Source organism: Hemitrygon akajei, chromosome 7 (genome assembly GCF_048418815.1).
Source record: "Hemitrygon akajei chromosome 7, sHemAka1.3, whole genome shotgun sequence".
Taxonomy (NCBI): Eukaryota; Metazoa; Chordata; class Chondrichthyes; order Myliobatiformes; family Dasyatidae; genus Hemitrygon; species Hemitrygon akajei.
Window position 1 is genome coordinate 107,249,119 of NC_133130.1, and position 20,986 is coordinate 107,270,104.

Below are 20,986 nucleotides of genomic sequence, written 5' to 3' on the forward strand. Positions count from 1 at the left end.
AGGTCACCCTCAAAGCAGATCTCCCACCTGGTGAACTGTCTCTCTCACTTTCCAGCTCCGATGTTTGCGCCACCCTGAGCAGGGTGAATGTACGGAAGGCAGCTGGTCGGGATGGAATACCTGGCCGTGTGCTCAGAGTCTGTGTAGGGCAGTTGGCCGGGGTTTTCACCCTGAGCAGGGTGAATGTACGGAAGGCAGCTGGTCCGGATGGAATACCTGGCCGTGTGCTCAGAGTCTGTGCAGGGCAGTTGGCCGGGGTTTTCACCCCGAGCAGGGTGAATGTACGGAAGGCAGCTGGTCCGGATGGAATACCTGGCCATGTGCTCAGAGTCTGTGCAGGGCAGTTGGCCGGGGTTTTCACCCTGAGCAGGGTGAATGTACGGAAGGCAGCTGGTCCGGATGGAATACCTGGCCATGTGCTCAGAGTCTGTGCAGGGCAGTTGGCCGGGGTTTTCACCCTGAGCAGGGTGAATGTACGGAAGGCGGCTGGTCGGGATGGAATACCTGGCCGTGTGCTCAGAGTCTGTGCAGGGCAGTTGGTCGGGGTTTTCACCCTGAGCAGGGTGAATGTACGGAAGACAGCTGGTCCAGATGGAATATCTGGCCGTGTGCTCAGTGTCTGTGTAGGGCAGTTGGCCGGGGTTTTCACCCTGAGCAGGGTGAATGTACGGAAGGCAGCTGGTTTGGGTGGAATACCTGGCCGTGTGCTCAGAGTCTGTGTAGGGCAGTTGGCCGGGGTTTTCACCCTGAGCAGGGTGAATGTACGGAAGGCAGCTGGTCTGGGTGGAATACCTGGCCGTGTGCTCAGTGTCTGTGTAGGGCAGTTGGCCGGGGTTTTCACCCTGAGCAGGGTGAATGTACGGAAGGCAGCTGGTCCGGATGGAATACCTGGCCGTGTGCTCAGTGTCTGTGTAGGGCAGTTGGCCGGGGTTTTCACCCTGAGCAGGGTGAATGTACGGAAGGCAGCTGGTCTGGGTGGAATACCTGGCCGTGTGCTCAGTGTCTGTGTAGGGCAGTTGGCCGGGGTTTTCACCCTGAGCAGGGTAAATGTACGGAAGGCAGCTGGTCCGGATGGAATACCTGGCCGTGTGCTCAGTGTCTGTGTAGGGCAGTTGGCCGGGGTTTCACCCTGAGCAGGGTGAATGTACGGAAGGCAGCTGGTCTGTATGGAATACCTGGCCATGTGCTCAGAGTCTGTGTAGGGCAGTTGGCCGGGGTTTTCACCCTGAGCAGGGTGAATGTACGGAAGGCAGCTGGTCCGGATGGAATACCTGGCCGTGTGCTCAGAGTCTGTGTAGGGCAGTTCGCCGGGGTTTTCACCCTGAGCAGGGTGAATGTACGGAAGGCAGCTGGTCCGGATGGAATACCTGGCCGTGTGCTCAGTGTCTGTGTAGGGCAGTTGGCCGGGGTTTTCACCCTGAGCAGGGTGAATGTACGGAAGGCAGCTGGTCTGTATGGAATACCTGGCCGTGTGCTCAGAGTCTGTGTAGGGCAGTTGGCCGGGGTTTTCACCCTGAGCAGGGTAAATGTACGGAAGGCAGCTGGTCGGGATGGAATACCTGGCCGTGTGCTCAGTGTCTGTGTAGGGCAGTTGGCCGGGGTTTTCACCCTGAGCAGGGTGAATGTACGGAAGGCAGCTGGTCGGGATAGAATACCTGGCCGTGTGCTCAGAGTCTGTGTAGGGCAGTTGGCCGGGGTTTTCACCCTGAGCAGGGTAAATGTACGGAAGGCAGCTGGTCTGGGTGGAATACCTGGCCGTGTGCTCAGAGTCTGAGCAGGGCAGTTGGCCAGGGTCTTCACGGACATTTTCAATCTGTCCCTGGCCCAGGCAGTTGTCCCCACAAGCCTCAAGATTGCCACCATCGTGCCAACGCAGAAGCATTCCACTGCCACGGACCTGAATGACTTCATCACCCCCATCGTTGCAAAGTACTTTGAGAGACTGGTTCTATCACATCTGAAATCCTGTCTGCCCACTACCCTGGACCCCCATCAATTTGCCTATCGCACCAACAGGTCAACAGAGGATGCCATCTCCACGGCACTTCACTCCGCCCTGACCCACCTGGACAGCCCCATCTCTTACATCAGAATGCTGTTCATTGACTTTAGTTCGGCATTCAATACTGTGACCCCCTCCTAGCTGATTGCCAAACTTCGCCAGCTTGGTATCAGCTCATCCCTCTGCAATTGGACCTTGGACTTTCTGACTGTTAAGTTAGACAACCTCTCCTCCTCCACTCTCACCCTGAACACCGGCGTGCCTCAAAGCTGTGTACTGTGCCCTCTTCTGTACTCCCTTTTCACCAATGACTGTGTTCCTGTACATGGTTCTAACTCTATAATCAAGTTCGCAGATGACACCACGGTGTTTGGCCTGATCAGAGGGGATGATGAGACGGCCTACGGGGACAAGGTCCAGCACCTGACCGCGTGGTGTGCTGACAACAACCTGGCCCTTAACACCCAGAAGACCAAGGAGATTATTGTGAACTTCAGGTATGCTAGGAGCCACACTCACGTCCCCATCTACATCAATGGAGCTGTAGTGGAGCGTGTATCAAGCTTCAAGTTCCTTGGTGTCTACATTTCTGAGGATCTCACCTGGTCCCTGAACTCCTCCATCCTGATCAAAAAGGTGCAACAGCGCCTTTATTTCCTGCAGAGCATCAAGAAAGCTCACCTCTGTCCCAGGATACTGACGGACTTTTACCGCTGTACCATTGAGAGCATACTCACCAACTGCATCTCAGTGTGGTATGGCAATTGTCCTGTATGGGACCGCAAAGCACTCCAGCGTGTGGTGAAAACTGCCCGGCGGATTATCGGCACCCAATTGCCCACCACTGAGAACATCTACCATAAACGCTGCCTGGGCAGGGTGAAAAGCATTATCAAGGATGCATCTCACCCTAACCATGGACTTTTTACTCTCCTCCCATCCGGTAGGCACTACAGGAGCCTCCGCTCCCGCACCAGCAGGCATAGGGAGAGCTTCTTCCCTGAGGCTGTGACCCTGCTGAACCTCACATCACAGCACTAAGCAGTATTGCACCCATATTGCACTGTCTCAGTACTTTTATATTTGCGTGCTGTAGCACTTACTTTGTAAATAACACTATTCTTTGCATTTCTCGTTAGACGCTTGCTGCATTTCATTTGGCTTTGTATCTGTACTCGGCACAATGACAACAAAGTTGACTCTAACCTAATCTAATCTAATACTGTGTGTATTCAAATATAACACCTTCAGTCCTGTATTCATCCACCTTTTCGATTTTGCCCCCATGTTACACTTCACGTCATCCTACTGACTTCCTCGCTGCTCTTGAACTCAATCCGCCAACTTCTGAAAACCAACACACCATATGCCTTCTTAACTACCCTATCAACTTGTATGGCAGCTTTAAGGGATCTATGAACATGGACCCCAAAATCCCTCTGTTCCATCCTACCATTAACCCTGTGTTCTGTCCTCAAATTCGTCAGAGGCAGGAAGTCCTGGGAATTACTGCCATATCTTTGAACCTAGAACTCGGGATTTTATGCATTCAGATGAATATGGGAAGTAAACCTCCTGATTATCACTGACATCCTGCCATAGCTGATGGATCATTTTGAAAAACTCTTGGAAACTGCAGTGAAAACAGAAGAGAAACAAAAGGTGGATGCCTTCATCCTTTGGTAGCACCATAAATAACCAAGCTACTATACTCAAGTCCTCTATTCTAAAACTAGTTGTGCTTCTGGACCAGAGGTTCCAACACTGGAGTTGACCTGAAAATATTGGGAATTGTCCAGGAATATCTTGTGTAGAAAACAGAATAAATCCAGTCCAACTATCCCCATCAGCCGACTCTCGATCATCAGCAAAGTGGTACAAAGTGTGGACAACAGTGCTGCCATGGGGTGCCAAAGCTGGAATGAGGTGTGGTGCAGAGAGGTTCTGGAAAAGCATAAGTGGATATCAGAAAACAGGTCAGATAACCATTGATATATTCCATCACACAAACTGCTGGGAGAACTCAGCAGGCTAGGTAGCATCTATGGAAAAGGGTAAATAGTGAACAGTTTCAGGCTGAGGCCCTTCATCAGGACCTGTTCGTGAGTCCCGATGAAGGGTCTCTGCCCAAATGTCAACTGTTTACTCTTATCCATAGATGCAGCCTTGCCTACTGAGGTCCCCCAGCATTTTGTGTCTATTACTTTGATTTCCAGCAACAGCAGATTTTCTCTTCTTTATATATTCCATCACTTTGTTTATAGAAAATTGATTTGGAGAAGATTATACTTCAGGTGTAAGCATTGATTGTAAGTATCCAATACTGCCATAACAGTCTAACAGTTTTAACTTAAATCTCCAACAACATTCACTATTCCACCAACACTAGATAAGGATCCAATTCAGTTATACTGATTGCGCAGTATGCTAGGTCCAACAGTCTTCAGCTAACTTGATCAATAATGCTCCTTCTGTCATAAGATGGAGATGTATGCTGGTGACTACACAATATTCAATTCTATTTGCATCTCAGCTGATAAAGCAGTCAATGCCAATGCATTGATGTAGACAACAATCAGGCCTAGGCTGACAACTGGCAGCACAGAAAGCTCAGGGAATGGCTGCTTCCAAGAAGAGTGTCTACACACCCGTTCTTGACACTCATTGTAATTGGCCCCTCACCATCTATATTCTAGAGATCTCCAGTGAACAGAAGCTCAACTCACAAAAATATTATGGCCTCTGGAGCAGGTCAGGGTTTGGATACCCTCTCAGCTCCTGATATCCAAAGTCTTTCCACCATCTACAACTCAGAGGGTGAAGGAATATTCATCATCTGCATAGATGAATGGTGATCAAACAATACTCATGTGTGATGCCATCCAGGTAAGTGAAGCCTTCCTGCCTGGCAGGCCATCTAGTAGTTAATATTTATTCCCTCCGCCAGTAGTGTGCAGTTTCTGCAGTGTACCACCTACATGATGCATTATGAATACTTGCCTCAACTAGACCATAGGAGCAGAATTAGGCCTTTCAGTTGATCCAGTCTGCTCTGCCATTCCATCAAGGAAGATTTATTGTCCCTCTCAATCCCATTCTCCTGGCATCTATCCAAAACCTTTGATACACTTGTTAATGAACTTATCAACCCCCACTTTAAATATAACCAATGACTTGGCCTGCACAGCAATGAATTCCACAGATTCACCACCCTCTGGCTAAAGAAATTCCTCATCATCTGTGTTTGTAAAGGAATGTACTTCTATTCTGAATCTGTTCTCTGGTCAGAATAGACTGTTTTTTGGTAAAAAGTCATTAAAATGAAACATTAACTCGTGTTTATCTCTTTGCAGATGTTGCCTGACCTATTGGAACATAGAGTACAACTGAATAGAAACAGGACCTTCAATCCATTTAGTCCATGCCAAACTATTATTATGCCTAGTCCCATCGGCCTGCAGCTGGACCACAGCCATTCCTATCCCTTCTGTCCATATATTTATCTGAACTTCTCTTAAATGTTGAAATTGAATCCACATCCACCACTTCTGCTGGCTGCTTGCCCCACACTCACACCACATTCTGAGTGAAAAGGTTCCCCCAATATCTCCAGATATCTAAAGATCTAGAGAATATCTCTAGACTTTGGATTGCCTTTGGTTCAGAGTTCTAGCTTCCACAGCGTTTTGCTTTTTGATCCTTCCCATCCTTACTGCTAAGCAAAAATATTATCAAGAAATAAAAACTGTAGACTCACCAGAGAGCCTAGTCAGATCTTTGTGAAATCAGACTCAAGTATAAATGCATTGAAATGATGAAAAAATAACCTCATGAAATTATTAAAGTTCATTTCACACCTGATACATTTCCCTCAAATTAACAGAGCAACTGGAGTAGATAAATAGGTCACATGAGAGTGGTGTAGGGAAATGAAGAATGCCTTCATATGCAGTTGCTGCATTTATTAACACATAGAAATAAGCACTTAATTTTTTTTGTTTTTCACAAGAGATGTAAATAACCAAATTGAAATAAATTGTTTAACTTGATTTGGAAACCCTTTGACTAACAACAGATTATGTCACTTATATTACAACGACCCTGTCGGGGATCAGCTTGCTTCCAAGAAATGCCAGTATCTGTGTGGGAATTGGGGTTGGCAGCACCATCAACTCTATTGACCCCAGCAGAACAAAGCTGCAGATTTTTAAGTATGATTCACATTGTAAGTGGAAGAAATAGTACTTTGGTCATTAGCATTAAAGCTAAAGTCATTAGTAGATGATAACAGAACATTGTATAATTACAATTGTTTAATGATAGTTCTAAATGACCAACTAAGGTTTAAAAAGAAACATCAAAAATGGTCGATATGATTTGCTGGAAATGAGAAACTAGAAATTATTATCCAATTATTATCATCCAATGAGATTACTTGACACTCCAATTTTTACTTCACATAATTGTTAAAATTACACTTCTAGGCTTTATGTAATATATACATTTTATATCAATTACATTACAGAAGAGAAAGCATAAAAGTTTTGTGATTTATAAAACAAATTAAAAAATTAAATTTAGAACTAGAGGTCATGGGTTAAGGATGAAAGGTTGAATAGGTTAAGACTTTATTCCCTGGAGCGTAGGAGAATGAGGGGTGATTTGATAGAGGTGTATAAAATTATGATGGATATAGATAGAGTGAATGCAAGCAGGCTTTTTCCACTGAGGCTAGGGGAGAAAAAAACCAGAGGTCATGGGTTAAGGGTGAAGGGGGAAAAGTTTAAAGGGAACATTGGGGGGGGGCTTCTTCGTGCAGAGAGTGGTAGGAGTGTGGAATGAGCTGCCAGATGAAGTTGTAAATGTGGGCTCACTTTTAACATTTAAGAAAAACTTGGATGAGAGGTGTATGGAGGGATATGGAACAGGTGCAGGTCAGTGGGACTAGGCAGAAAAATGGTTCGGCACAACCAAGAAGGGCCAAAAGGCCTGTTTCTGTGCTGTAATGTTCTATGGTTCTAACTGTTTAAGGGAAAAATGAGAGGTAGCTTCTTCACTCAGAGGGTGGTGAGAGTGTGGATGTGTATTTGATTGCAACATTTATGAGAAATTTGGATAGGTACATGGATAGGAGTGGTATGGAGGGCTACAGACTGGGTGCAGGTTGATGGGACTAGGCAGAATAATAGTTTGTGGCACAGAATAGATGGGCCAAAGGGCCTATATCTGCACAATAGTGCTCCAAGACTCTTCCTTTACAGTTCAGTCTATAAATTGTGACACTGGAAATAACTAAATACAGATCATAAAAAGTGCATTTTAATCAGGAGTTTTGATCACACACTATAAATGTAGTAAGTATGCAGTTTAATACATAGATTTTTAGTCCAATATTCTACTTTGAAGAAAGATTGCTGAGAGAAAAGATACTCATCACGTAGTAAACAGATGCTACAAAAAGAGGGGGAAATTGAGGCTGAGTGATACTGTGTTTTATCTACATGAATAGCTTTTGATTTTCAATTAAAAGCAAGGAGAAATCAAATTGAGGAAGTTGTATCATGGATATTGAAATAGTAGAAATAGAAGGTAGAATTATTAACTTCCTCACCCCACACCCTTCCAGTACACACACACCCAAGTCTCTGAACCCTGCATGTTGAATGATTTCAATCACACCTCTCTGGAGAGGTCTGAAGTGAAAGGAGTGGAAAGATTCAGAAGAGTGTTTCCCGGTGGTCAGCAATGGTATGTTCAACAGGAGATGACCTGATTGTCTTTGTTACCTGGCAAAAGGCAGGCTTCCGGAGGTATTAAAAAGTTTCTGAGCACTAAAGCTCCCGCAGCTGTCATCAGAGAGGCTGTACAGTAGGGGATAACATCCACCTCATGTACAGTACATTTTCCATTGAACAATAACCAAATCAATGAAGGAGAAAGAGAAGAATTTCTGGGCACCTGAAGAACTACTGTTGCTAGTGTATTTCGATCACTTCACCGTTCCTTGGTGTATGAGGTTCTGCACCAATAGCACACTCCCCCTTTCTCCTCCAACAGGGAACCTGCCTTTTCCTCATCTGTCTCGCCATCATTTTCATGGCCCAACATAGCAGCTGAATGCAGGAATCTCAAAAACTAGATCTACCTACATATACCGAGCAGAGAAAGAGCTTCCTGTGACCATTTCTGAGTGAATTAGCATCCACCGAGAAATGGGAACTGTGTGTGAATTCCCACAATGCAGGCAACATTTGCCTGTGTCAATGACATTATCATGTACACTTAGTGAGTTACAGGGCTGTTCCTAATAAAGCAGAACCCAGCGTGGTCTTCTGCCACAGGAGCCCATCCACCTCATGGATTGACATGTTCTGCATTCAGAGGTACTCTACTGCACACCTGGTTGTTGGAGTTACTGTCACCTTCCGCCAGTCAGGCCCCATTCTCTTCTGACCTCTCTCAATAACAAGGCTGTCACCAATAGAACTGCCACTCTCTAGGTGTTCTTGTTTTTCACACCAATGGACAACCTATGGACAATGTTTTCAGTGAGCAGCACAGCAAGATCAAACCAGCTGCAAGCACAGTTCCAGGCAACAGTTGCATGTTCAGTGCATTAATCAGTCTGCAAAACACCGTCTGCCATTTTCATCTCATTTTGTGAAATATTCTGGGAGATCCAAGTGAATCTTTGTGCTAAATGTTGTACATAGTGCATCAGAAAATGGTTAACTCTGACTTCAACGCATGGGTTCTCTGCATGCTCTCAGCTAGGACCGTCAAGGTCCAGCTTGGGATTGGTCTGGTGTCCCATGAGAATTGGTGCTATGATCGGACTACTCGGGGGGGGGGGGGGGATGTGTGTGTGTGTGTGTGCGTGTGCGTGTGCATGTGTGCGCACGCGCGCACACACACCAGAGAGCAAAACATGCAGCAACACCCTTGTTGATGTGAGGCATGCTAAAAATATATTCAAAAAATCAGACAGATTATCTCTCGACGTTCAAACAGTGGGCTTTTGTAATCTTAACTTATGTCCTTAGTGTTCTTAGTCCAGAACCAGTAAAATCAGAAATGATAAATGGGACTGGAAAGAGACGAGTGTTACTGAAATAGAGTGTGACATGAGTTGCTGAGTGTTGTTTAATTCACACATCTGAATAAGATATTTTAAGAAAGTTCATGATCTACAACACCAACGCAACATTCCATTAATACTGTTTTCACGAGCCACAGGAAATCAAAACTAGGGCCCATGATGTAAGATTGTTCCACATGTTGACAGGATTTCAGGAGAAATGTATTTATTTAAAGAGTAGCCATAACGAGGATGTTGTGAAGTGACTTCTTAGAAAACCCTTCTGCTCTCGATGAGTCTCACCTGTAATCGTATTCTGTATGTTGCATGCGGTAGAAATTTCTCATTTTATTGCAAATAGTTAATTCAAGTGAAGGTAATAAATTAACATTTATAGTGAGAGAGTAAAACAGTAACAGCATCAAGGTGGTTTATTTTTTGAAGTTCCTTCATGTGATCGCTTGCTTCCAATTGACTCACCCAGTTAACATTGCTTATTTCCAACTCTCTTTAATATTTTTATAATAAAAATTAAATATATGCAAAGTATTTTTAATGTGCTTAGCATTTTCTTTTGTAGTTAAGTGCCAGTGACATTGAGATTAATCTTTCATTTTAGGCTCCAGGGAATTTTCTGGCTGTTAAATCAGGAACACAACACCCAGTTGCACACACATTTCCCAACGACAGCTTTTCTTTAGCTCTATTCCCATATACAAAATCCATGCAGGTTAATAATTGTAGTGCACAAGTATGGCTCAGATTCTACAGCAGTACTCAGTCTCTTGTAGTCAAAGCATATCTTAAAGAAAATGAAAGAGGATTGGATTTGTAGATAGATTGTAGTGCCTGGCAGACAACTTCTGCAATTTTGTTAGAGCTTTCTTTTCTTGTTCTTACATAACTCTTTCTGATTGTCTAACAGAAGTCACTGCAGTCACATTTTATCCAAAACAAGATTTCCTTTCTTGTCTTTTATTCGGACACGACCTGTGGAATACTTTGTTTCCTGGTGTCCATTAGAATACACCGTCTTCTTGGTTCCATCGGGGTACTCCCTCCGTTTGTACTGGGGCGTGTGGATCTCCCTCTGCCCATTGTTGAATTCAATAATTTTATCTCCATTTCTAAGAAAGAACAAAACCTTCAGTAACTAATAACATGATTTTGCATCTTCAGAAAGATAAATAAAAAGATTCTCTGTAAGTTCCATTTACAGTATTTCCACAATTGTTTTATTGGGTCACAATAGATAGCGTTCAGTATCTTGGTCAACTTGGTACTTGCAGACAGGGTATTGGCTGCCTCAGCAGGAAAAGGTAATGACAAATGCTCCACTAGCTCCTGTTGACTCAATTGCAATCCAGCACAGCCATCAGATCTAAACCCCTGCAGTTATTAAATTGCCAGCTGTTAGATACTCTGAATGCAAAAGAGTAAATGGGCATTCTGATCAGCTGGGAAATGGGTAGCAAACGGATCCTTGCTCCAAATAATCCAGCTCTCAAGTACCAAATGTTGACCAAGTTAACAGCCTGTGTTGGCCAAACAACTTCCTATGCTTCATGAATTGGTTGATGCCACTTGTAACTTGTACAGTACATAGTATACCAGTCAGCCAATGTCACTTATTGTAGCTATTTACACCAATGCAGAGTCCAGGCTGGTGTTTCAGTGCATGACCTTTCTCTAAACTTCTTTGAATTCATGCTATTAACATCAATATTTAAAGGTTATTAATTAATCAATCAAACTATCCATATATTTATTGATTGGTTGATTAAGATGGAGCATAGAATAGGCCCTTCAAACCTCACTGCCCAGCAATCACTGGATTTAATCCTAACCTAATCACAGGACAATTTACAATGACCAACAAGTATGTCTTTCGATTGTGGAACGAGACAGAAGCACCCACACAGTCACAAGACAGTGGTGAATTGAACTCAGGACTCTGGTACTGTGAAATGTTTTGCTAACCTTACGTTACCATGCTTCCCTTTATATTTAGTTGCTAATTCAAAAGCGTGCACAGGACGTGGCTACATAGTGAATTTCCAAGGCAGACTGCTAAGCAATCCCTTTCTGTGGTGTCACTATTCAGCTTTGCCAATTACACTCAGTGGCCACTTTATTAGGTACAGGATTGGAACACAGTGTGGTTCTCTGGTGTTTCAATGCTATGCGTTCTGAGATGCTTTTCTGCATACATTGTTGTAATACGTGGTTATTTGAGTTACTGTCACCTTCTTGTCAGCTTGAACCATTCTCCTCTGACCTCTCTCATTAACAAGGCATTTCTGCCCACTGAACTGCCATTCACCAGATGTCTATTTTTTTGTTTTTTTTACTCCATTCTCTATAAACTCTAGAGACTGTTGTGTGTGAATATCCCAGAGATCAGCAGGTTCTGGCATACTCAAACCACCATGTCTGGCAACAACAATCATTCCTCGGTCAAAGTCAGTTAGATCACATTCCTTCCCCACTCTGATGTTTGATCTGAACAACAACTGAACCTCTTGACCATGTCTGCATGCTCTTATGTAGTGAGTTGCTGCCATATGATTGGCTGATTAGATATTTGCATTAATGAGCAGGAGTACAGCTACAGCTAACAAAATTGCCACTGAGCGTAAAGAAATGTGGAAGAATGGTCACTTGTCCTCTTATATTATCCATAAGACATAGGAGCAGAAATAGGCCATTTGGCCCATTGAGTCTGCTCCGCCATTCAATCATGGCTGATCCTTTATTTCTCCACTCCTCAGCCCCACTCACTGGCCTTCTCTCCGTAACCTTTGATGCCATGGCCAATCAAGAACCTATCAATCTCTGCCTTAAATATCCCCAATGACCTGGCCTCCACTGCTGCCTGTGGTAACAAATTCCACAAATTGACCATCCTCTGGCTAAAGAAATTTCACTGCATCTCTGTTTTAAATACATGCCTCTATCCTGAGGCTGTGCCCTCTGTCGTAGACTCCCCCACCATGGCAAACATCCTTTCCTCATCTACTCTGTCTAGGCCTTTCAACATTCAAAAGGTTTCAATAAGATCCCTCCTCATCCTTCTAAATTCTAGTGAGTACAGGCCCAGAGCCATCAAACGTTCCTCAGATGACAACCCTTTCATTCCCAGAATCACTCTTGTGAACCTCCTCTCAACCCTCTCTAATGCCAGCACATCTTTTCCTACCCTCTAGTTCTCCTTCAGTTGCCTTGTGGCTTACAGCTCTTCAAGTACACAGAAAGGTATTTGTTAAGTGGGTCAGGACTTTCTGCCTCTAACACAAGATACTGTTCTCTACTGTCCTGTGTGCAAGGACTTCTCCTGAATTCTCCTTAATTCTACAACCTTAAATCTATGCTCCTGATTAATGATCATTTTGTTTACGGAAAGAGAATTTCCTATCCACTCTAAGTTTCACATAATTTTATATACCTCAAACAAATCCCTTCTCAGCTCTTCTTTGTCCCAAAGGAAACAAACCCAGATTGGCTGTTAAATTGCCAGAAATTGCCATAATCTCCAGTGCTATCACACTCTTCTTGTTGCGTGGTGACAGTAAGCAACCATGGCCTAGTTAGCTATAACATTCTCGTACATCCTCTTTGTTATTAAATAAAAACATGAGGTGCTCATCAGGTCAGGCAGCAACTGTAGAGAGAGGAACAGAGATGACGCTCCAAGCTGAGGATCTTCCAGAAACTCTGATGGAAGTGTTGGCAAAATCTGTTACATAAGTGACATCAGTACTGGCTAATGTTACAGCTACCCAGTGGTGCAGTCAAGTGCAGCCAGTTGTACTTCAACGACATTGGTTTGATATGCAAGCTCAGACTGCAGCCATCATAACTGTGCATCAGATTATTCAAAGGGGTTAGCAGAGTGCTACAGTAATCAAACCCCTCATCACTAGAACCATTGAGGTGCCACTCATGGAGCACAAAATTATTGCCCCCTCCTGAGAAATTTTAGCTGACACATAGAAACATAGAAAATCTACAGCCTTCGGCCCACAATGTTGTGCCGACCATGTAACCTACTCTAGAAGCTGCCTAGAATTTCCCTACCGCATAGCCATCTATTTTTCTAAGCTCCGTGTACCTATCTCAGTATCTTTTAAAAGACCCTATTGTATCCGCTTCCACCACCGGCAGTGCATTCCACACACCCACCCACTCCATGCGAAAAACTTACCACTGACACCCCCCTTATACCTACTTCCAAGCACCTTAAAACCTTGTGTTAGCCATTTCAGCCCTGTGAAAAATCCTCTGACTATCCTCTGATCAATGCCTCTCATCATCTTATACGCCTCTATCAGGTCACCTCTCATCCTCCATCTCTCCAAGGAGAAAAGGCCAAGTTCACTCAACCTATTTTCATAAGGCACACTCTCCAATCCAGGCAACATCCTTGTAAATCTCCTCTGCACTGTCTCTATAATATTCACATCTTGTACAATACAGCATCAAGTATAACATCTCAGGTATGAACATTTACCAGATGCTAGTTTGTGAGCAAAGGACACCCAATATAGACAAACATCAAAAGGCAATGCCAAGTTCACGTATAAATATTTTTCCTTCCATTGGAAAATGGAGAGAAACACACTTACTTCTGCAAATTCACAACTGTACCATCTGGGAATATACTCTTTTCGTGACCATCAGGAAAAAGGTGTTTGATAGTTTGGTCTGGAAATATTATTTCCTTCTTACCATCAGGATAATGTTTTTCTAAAAGATAAAAAAAGTTACAAAAATTAAGGGCCAAATTTCGCTCTTTTGTCTCTTTTTTGCACTAGTTATTTTATATAGAATGGGTTATAATCGATCAGACCATTGGTTAATTGGAGCAGCCAATTATTTGATTCAACGCTTAAAGAACAAAAACTAATCAAGAAAATAGTCGGAATTTAAGTAATTTATTTGGGACATGACACCAATTAATTGGGGCAGGAGACTGTTCCTGAACAGCTTCTAGTTAGCGTGAGTCGGATTTCTCCAGTGGGCGCTCACGGAGTGAGGTCAGCTTTGGATTCGCTCCATTATCTTTACGTTTTTTAACCCATGGTCACCCTTATTTAATCTATTCTTACCTACACTAGAAGATTTTTATTATTTCTTTTGAATTACCTTTGAGTTTGTACCATGAATTTTGAGGATATGAGCACAGAAATAGGTTTAAGATCTGAAGGGCGAGAGCCAAAAAATGGGAAAAATTTCGACGGCAACGGAAAGAAGAAAAAAGCTGAATCTAAGCATACTGAATTAACTTACGATATGGTGTTGGACCTCTTAAATGTAAAATTTGATGAACAACGTCGAAGTATTAAAGAAGACGTAAAGTCATTCCGGGATTCCTTCAAATCGTTTGGTCTCAAAGTTAAACAACATCAAACCAAAGAAGTGATGAAGGCGCGGCTCGCCTTTAAACCTTTGATGTCGGAATGTTATGGGAAAAATCTCAAACCAGCGTTATTGTATCCTGCACGCCTAAGAATTTCGCCTTCGGAAGGACCCCGTCGTTTCTTCCTCTCTACGAGTGAAGCTCGAAGTTTCTTGGATGGGCACTATCCACCCGTTTCGGACTCTCGGCTCTCGTTAATGCGTGGCTTTCGCAGTACTGGCTCTGTTCTTTCCTATTGTTTTAAAGCCTGTAATCATCTTATGAAGTTTGATTTTTATAAGTTTAACATTTTCATTTTCGGTTACTAGTGTAGGCTCATTTTATATTTCAATTAAAGTTTTTCTTTGCTGATGTATTTACCTTTTTTAATTTACTTTTTCAATCTCTTTATTAGTATTAATAATATTATGAACAAAATACAATTGATATATTAATAAAGAGATTACAAACATACAAATTCCCATTACACATGAAAGAATACATAAGCAATGATTACAGTATAAATGAGTTTTCCCAAAACATGAACCATACACTATATGTATGAACAAGGTAAATCTAGGTATTTCATAATATATGATATAAAAAAAACAAAAAAAGAAAAAAAAGTTTGCAAAATTGACTAAACTACTAATCTAATAGCTAATGAAGAAGAAAAAAGAAGCAAAACAAGAAAAACTAGAAAAAGAAAAAAAAGGCTGTTTATAATATTTCACAAGAATACATAATCATCAGTGTCGTCAACTCCGATCCTCTCAACATAAATAAGATTAAAGCTGGAAAATCCAATAAGCTTGGAACAGGGTCATATTACATCATAAGAAAATATTGAATAAATGGTCTCCATATCTTTTCAAATTTAGTAGAAGTATCGAATACACCACTTCTAATTTTTTCTAAATTTAAACATAACATAGTTTGAGAAAGCCAATGAAATACAGTGGGAGGATTAATTTCCTTCCAATTCAACAAAATAGATCTTCTAGCCATCAAAGTGAGAAATGCAATCATTCGACAGGCGGAAGAAGATAAATGAAGTGAGTCCATCATTGGTAAACCAAAAATTGCGGTAATAGGATGGGGTTGTAAATCGATGTTCAATACCGCAGAGATAATATCAAAAATATCTTTCCAATATTTTTTTAAAAAGCGGACATGACCAAAACATATGAGTTAAAGACACGATTTCAAATTGACATCTATCATAAATAGGGTTTATATAAGAATAAAAATGAGCTAATTTATCCTTGGACATATAGGCCCTATGTACGACCTTAAATTGTATTAATGAATGTTTGGCACATATAGATGATGTATTAACTAATTGAAGAATTCTATCCCAATTCTCAATAGGAATAATAAGATTAAGCTCTTTTTTAATTTACTAATTTTAACTTTTCAATTTTTTTGACATGGTTATTAATGATTTGACGGTGAATTTTTATTGTTCTGGATGTATATCCTGTTTTTTTTCATCTTTCATTTAATTAAGATGGTTTGTTTTCCTTCTCTCAAAACACCCTTTATTCTTTTACCTCGCCATCTTTTTCGCATCCTTCTTCCCATAATGCCTTTGTTTTTGTAATCTTATTTTTAATTGCTTTTGTTTTTACCCGGCTTCTAATATGTATTGTGCCTACTTTTGACTCTCTTTTTAGAAACTACATTATGATGACTGTTTTAGTATAGCGTTCAATAATTCTTTTGGATTTTGGGTGTTTTTTTAACAGATCTTTAGTGTTGCCTTCTGGAGAAATGGGGATAGATTTAGTATTATTTCTTTCTCTGGTCTTCTTGGATGGAGAGTCTTTTCCATTAGTTTGTTTAGTTTTTTCATTTGGTCTGATTTAGAACTACCAAAATGTCTGCAGTGTCATCACTTCCGGTTCCTCTGAATTTTTGTTCCTCTTCCGGGTTCATGAGGTCACAGTATGGTTAACTCTTTATATACCAAAGGGTTAATCCTAGGAAATATGACTCAGATTATTAATTTTGTCTCTTGGAATACAAATGGTTTAAACCAGCCAATTAAACAGAAAAAGATTTTCAAAGTATTCCAAAGACTGAATGCTCATATTATTTTTGTACAAGAAACTCATGTGAGGAAAGAGGATAATCAACGTTTTTTTTTAGGTTTTGGAAGGGTCAACAGTACCATTCGAACTTGTATGCCAAAGTAAAAGGAGTTTCAATTTTTGTAGACTCCTTAATTACATTTGTTCAGCATGTTATTATTTCAGATCCGAATGGTAGATTTTTGTTATTTACTGGGTTACTTTTTAATAAAAAGGTTGCTATGGTCAATGTTTATGCTCCAAATGTGGACTACCCCAAATTTTTTAAGTCTTTATTTACTTCTGTCCCTAATCTAAATGAATATATGTTGATAATGGGTGGTGATCTCAATTGCTGTTTAAATCCCTTGATGGATAGATATTTGGAGATTTCTACACCCTAAGGACAAAGAGTTTTCATTCTTTTCACATTTATCATTCTTACTTGAGAATTGATTATTTTTGTATTGACTCTCATTTTATTCCATCTGTGATTGATTGTAACTATGACATTATTGCTATTTCTGATCATGCTCTAATGAAACTTTCTATCAAATTAATGGATACAGCTCCTAATATTAGACAATGGCGATTTGATTCTACTCTGCTTCAAGATTCGGACTTTGTTAAATTTGTGAAGAAACAGATTGATTTCTTCTTTTCAACTAATACTACTGAAGAAATTTCCAGCTGGACACTTTGGGACACTTTTAAAGCATGTATACGTGGTCAGATTATCTCCTATTCTGTTGGTTTGAGGAAATGTATTAAGAATGAAACTCTCCTATTGGTTGATAAGATCAAAGAAATTGATAAGAAATATTCTTTCGCTCCTAGTAAGGAGCTTTATAAACAAAGAGTTGAGCTTCAAATGGAACACAGCGTATTACTTACATCTTTGACTGAAAATCAATTAATGAAAACCAAAAGTGTATTTTATATACATAGTGATAAATCAGGCAAATTATTGCCAACCAATTGAAAACTGCCCCAGTTAAACGTCAAATTATCAAGATTTGTAAACATGATGATGATTTGATAGTTAATCATGATGAGATAAACAAAGCTTTTCAAGAATTTTATACCTCTCTGTACCACTCTGAATTTCCTCATGATCCTAATACCATGCATGATTTTTTAGGCAAATTGAATTTTCCGAAACTATCACCCGAAGAACGTTTAACATTAGAAACTCCTATTACAGATGCAGAAATAAATGTAATTTCCTCAATGAATTCTGGTAAAGCACCAGGTCCTGACGGGTATACAGCAGAATTTTAAAAGTTTTTTTCTTCTACTCTCACTCCTTGGTTATGTAGAGTTTTTGAAGAAGCAATTAGATTAGGCAAGTTACCACAATCATTTTATAGAGCTTCTATTTCTTTAACTTTAAAAAAGGACAAAGATCCTACTGATTGTGCATCCTATAGACCGATATCCCTGTTGAATGTAGATTCTAAGATTTTTTCCAAGATATTGGCAACTAGGTTAGAGAAGGTGTTACCTCAAATTATCTCTGTGGACCAAACTGGATTTATCAAAAACCATTATTCATCTTTTATTATCAGGAGATTAATGAATATTGTTTATACTCCTTCACGTAGTACTCCGGAATGTGTCATTTCATTAGATGCTGAGAAAGCATTTGATAGAGTAGAATGGTCATATTTATTTAGTGTGCCTGAGAAATTTAATTTTAGTCTGATATTTATATCTTGGATTAAATTGATATATCATACCCCACTAACCTCGGTTCTTACTAATAATCAAAGATCCCCCTTTTTTGCCTATTTCGGGGTACTAGGCAAGGTTGTCCTCTTAGTCCATTACTATTTAATATTGCCCTGGAACACTTAGCAATTGCTATTCGAGAATCACCTAATGTTCTTGGTATTACTCGTGGGATGGAGATACATACGTTATCATTATATGCAGACGGCTTGTTCTTACACATTTCTAATCCTGAGAAATCTATTCCCCCAGTTTTATCCCTGTTGGCTCAGTTTAGTAATTTTTCTGGTTACAAACTGAACCTTAATAAGAGCGAACTGTTTCCCCTGAATACGTAGGTTCCAATTTATGGAAGTTTACCCTTTAGGTTGGTTACCCATCACTTTATATACTTAGGGGTTAAAATTACAAAAAAGCATAAGGATTTATTTAAGGCTAATTTCTTACCTTTAATCAATCAGATTAATAATTTGTTTACCAAATGGTCACCATTGTCTTTGTCACTGATAGGTCAGATTAATGCTGTTAAGATGATTATTTCATCTAAATTTTTATATTTATTTCAAGCGGTACCAATTTTTATTCCAAAATCATTTTTGATAAGGTTGATTCTAAAATTTCTTCATATATTTGGCAGAATAAAAATCTTAGGTTAGGTAAAAGATACTTACAGAAGCCTAAAAAGGAGGGTGGACTGGCTTTGCCAAATCTTAGATTTTATTATTGGGCAATTAATATCAGATATGAAATTTTGGTTATGGGACTTGGATATAACTTCAAGTCCTCACTGGGTAAATTTGGAAATCAGATCTGTACAAGGGTTTTCATTGGGCTCTATTTTAGAGACTTCGCTTCCCTTCGCTTTTCTAAATTGCATAAACAAATGGATAATCTGATAGTTAAATACCCTTTATGAATATGGTTTCAATTACAGAAATTTTTTGGGTTGAATCAATTTATTCTAGCAATTCCTATTATATCCAATTTCTTTTTTCATCCCTCTATTATCGACCAAGCCTATTTAGCTTGGAAAACTAAAGGTATATTACGATTTTCTGATTTATTTCTGGATAATTGTTTCATGTCTTTTGAACATTTATCTAATAAATATAATTTGCCTAGATCCCATTTCTTTAGATATTTACAGATTAGAAACTTTTTAAATACTGTGCTTCCTACCTTCCCGAATCTGGATTCTATGGGTATTTTGGAAAAGATTTTAGATTTAAATCATTTTCAGAAAGGTGTAATATCAACTGTTTACAATATAACTATGAAAATACATCCAGACATATCTAACAAAATTAAGAATGATTGGGAAAGAGAACTTAAGCTTACTTTACCTATTGAAAAATGGGGGGGGGAAAATTCTTCAATTAGTTAACTCATCCTCTATACTTTCCAAACATTCATTGATACAGTTTAAAGTACTGCATAGGGCCCATATACCCAAGGATAAATTAGCTCATTATTATCCCCATATAAATCCTATATGTGATCGATGTCACTCTGAGACAGCCTCTCTAACTCATATGTTTTGGTCATGTCCGACTTTGAAAAATTACCAGAACGATATCTTCGATATCATTTCAACGGTATTGAGTATTGATTTACAACCTCATTCTATTACTGCGATTTTTGGTCTACCAATGATAGAGCCAAATTATTTAACCCCTTCAGTTTGTCAGATGATTGCATTTCTTACATTAATGGCTAAAAGATCCATTTTGTTGAATTGGAAAGAGATCAATCCTCCGACCACATTTCACTGGTTCTCTCAAACTATCCTATGTTTAAACTTAGAAAAAATCAGAAGCGTTATATATGATCCTTCTATTAAATTTGAAAAGACTTGGAGGCCATTTATTCAACACTTTCACATGATGTAATTTGACCTTTTCAAAACCTATTTCTTTTTTTCTTCTTCTTCTATACATGTAGAGAGGATGATGACACTTATGGTTCTTTTTTTTTGATATTATAAACAGCCCATGTTTCTTTTTCCTTTTTAATTATTGGTTAGATTAGTTTTTTGGGGGATATATATATTTTTTTATTTTTTTCTATTTGTTATTCCATTTTTTTTGCTCTGTGTACACCATATTTGGATTTTGTATGATTTTGGGAGGCTTAATTCCCTTGTATCAATTGAGTATATATTCATTTATGTTAACTCTGTAATCCCAATAATTGTGAATTAATATTTACTATTTTTAATATGTTGATATTAATAAAAAGATTGAAAAGAAAGGAAGCATGAGTCACGTGCACTTTTGTAGCCAATAGACACTACTCTGTGCTTAGGGCGAACAGATTTTAAACAAAATCAGTTGCATGAATTTGTGCTCAAAAAGCAATGATTTTTTGTCTTGACAGTTAGTGAAAAATAACCAGTAAGACAATTCAGAACTGTCTTGCTCTCTGTGGTTTAAGCATTTAGGCTTGGAGATGCCAGAAATGGCTGGGAGTGAAAATGAAATGATTTCACTACTTCAACGAGCTAGGAACTATGAAGAATTTGAAGGTATCAACAATCATCTTGAGAGTTACAATGAAAATGAAGATTTGGAGGATGCAATCATTGTATGAAGGCAGTTGATTATCTGCACTTGATTGTCTGTGCTGATTCTGATCATTCACAGGAACACGGGGTGGATTCCTCTGTCAATAACAATACAGTTTTATAACAGTGATAGTGTTCTAAT

At 40.0% G+C, this 20,986-nt stretch overlaps 1 protein-coding gene across 9 annotated transcripts in view; it reads right to left on the reverse strand.

Annotated features, from left to right (window-relative positions):
- Window positions 1-5,988: 5,988 nt before the first annotated feature.
- LOC140730770 (uncharacterized) overlaps window positions 5,989-20,986 on the reverse strand; it is a 139,063-nt gene continuing 124,065 nt past the window's right edge. For 8 of the 9 annotated variants that reach the window (XM_073051642.1, XM_073051649.1, XM_073051645.1 and 5 more), the window contains 2 exons: window positions 13,706-13,826; window positions 5,989-10,207 (listed from right to left, as the gene is read on the reverse strand). In XM_073051642.1, coding sequence (XP_072907743.1) covers window positions 10,018-10,207; window positions 13,706-13,826 — 311 coding nt within the window. In that variant the 3' untranslated portion in view covers window positions 5,989-10,017. Of the gene's footprint in view, window positions 10,208-13,705; window positions 13,827-13,846; window positions 14,732-20,986 lie in introns of those variants that run through there. The other variant, XM_073051648.1, reaches the window with a different exon arrangement.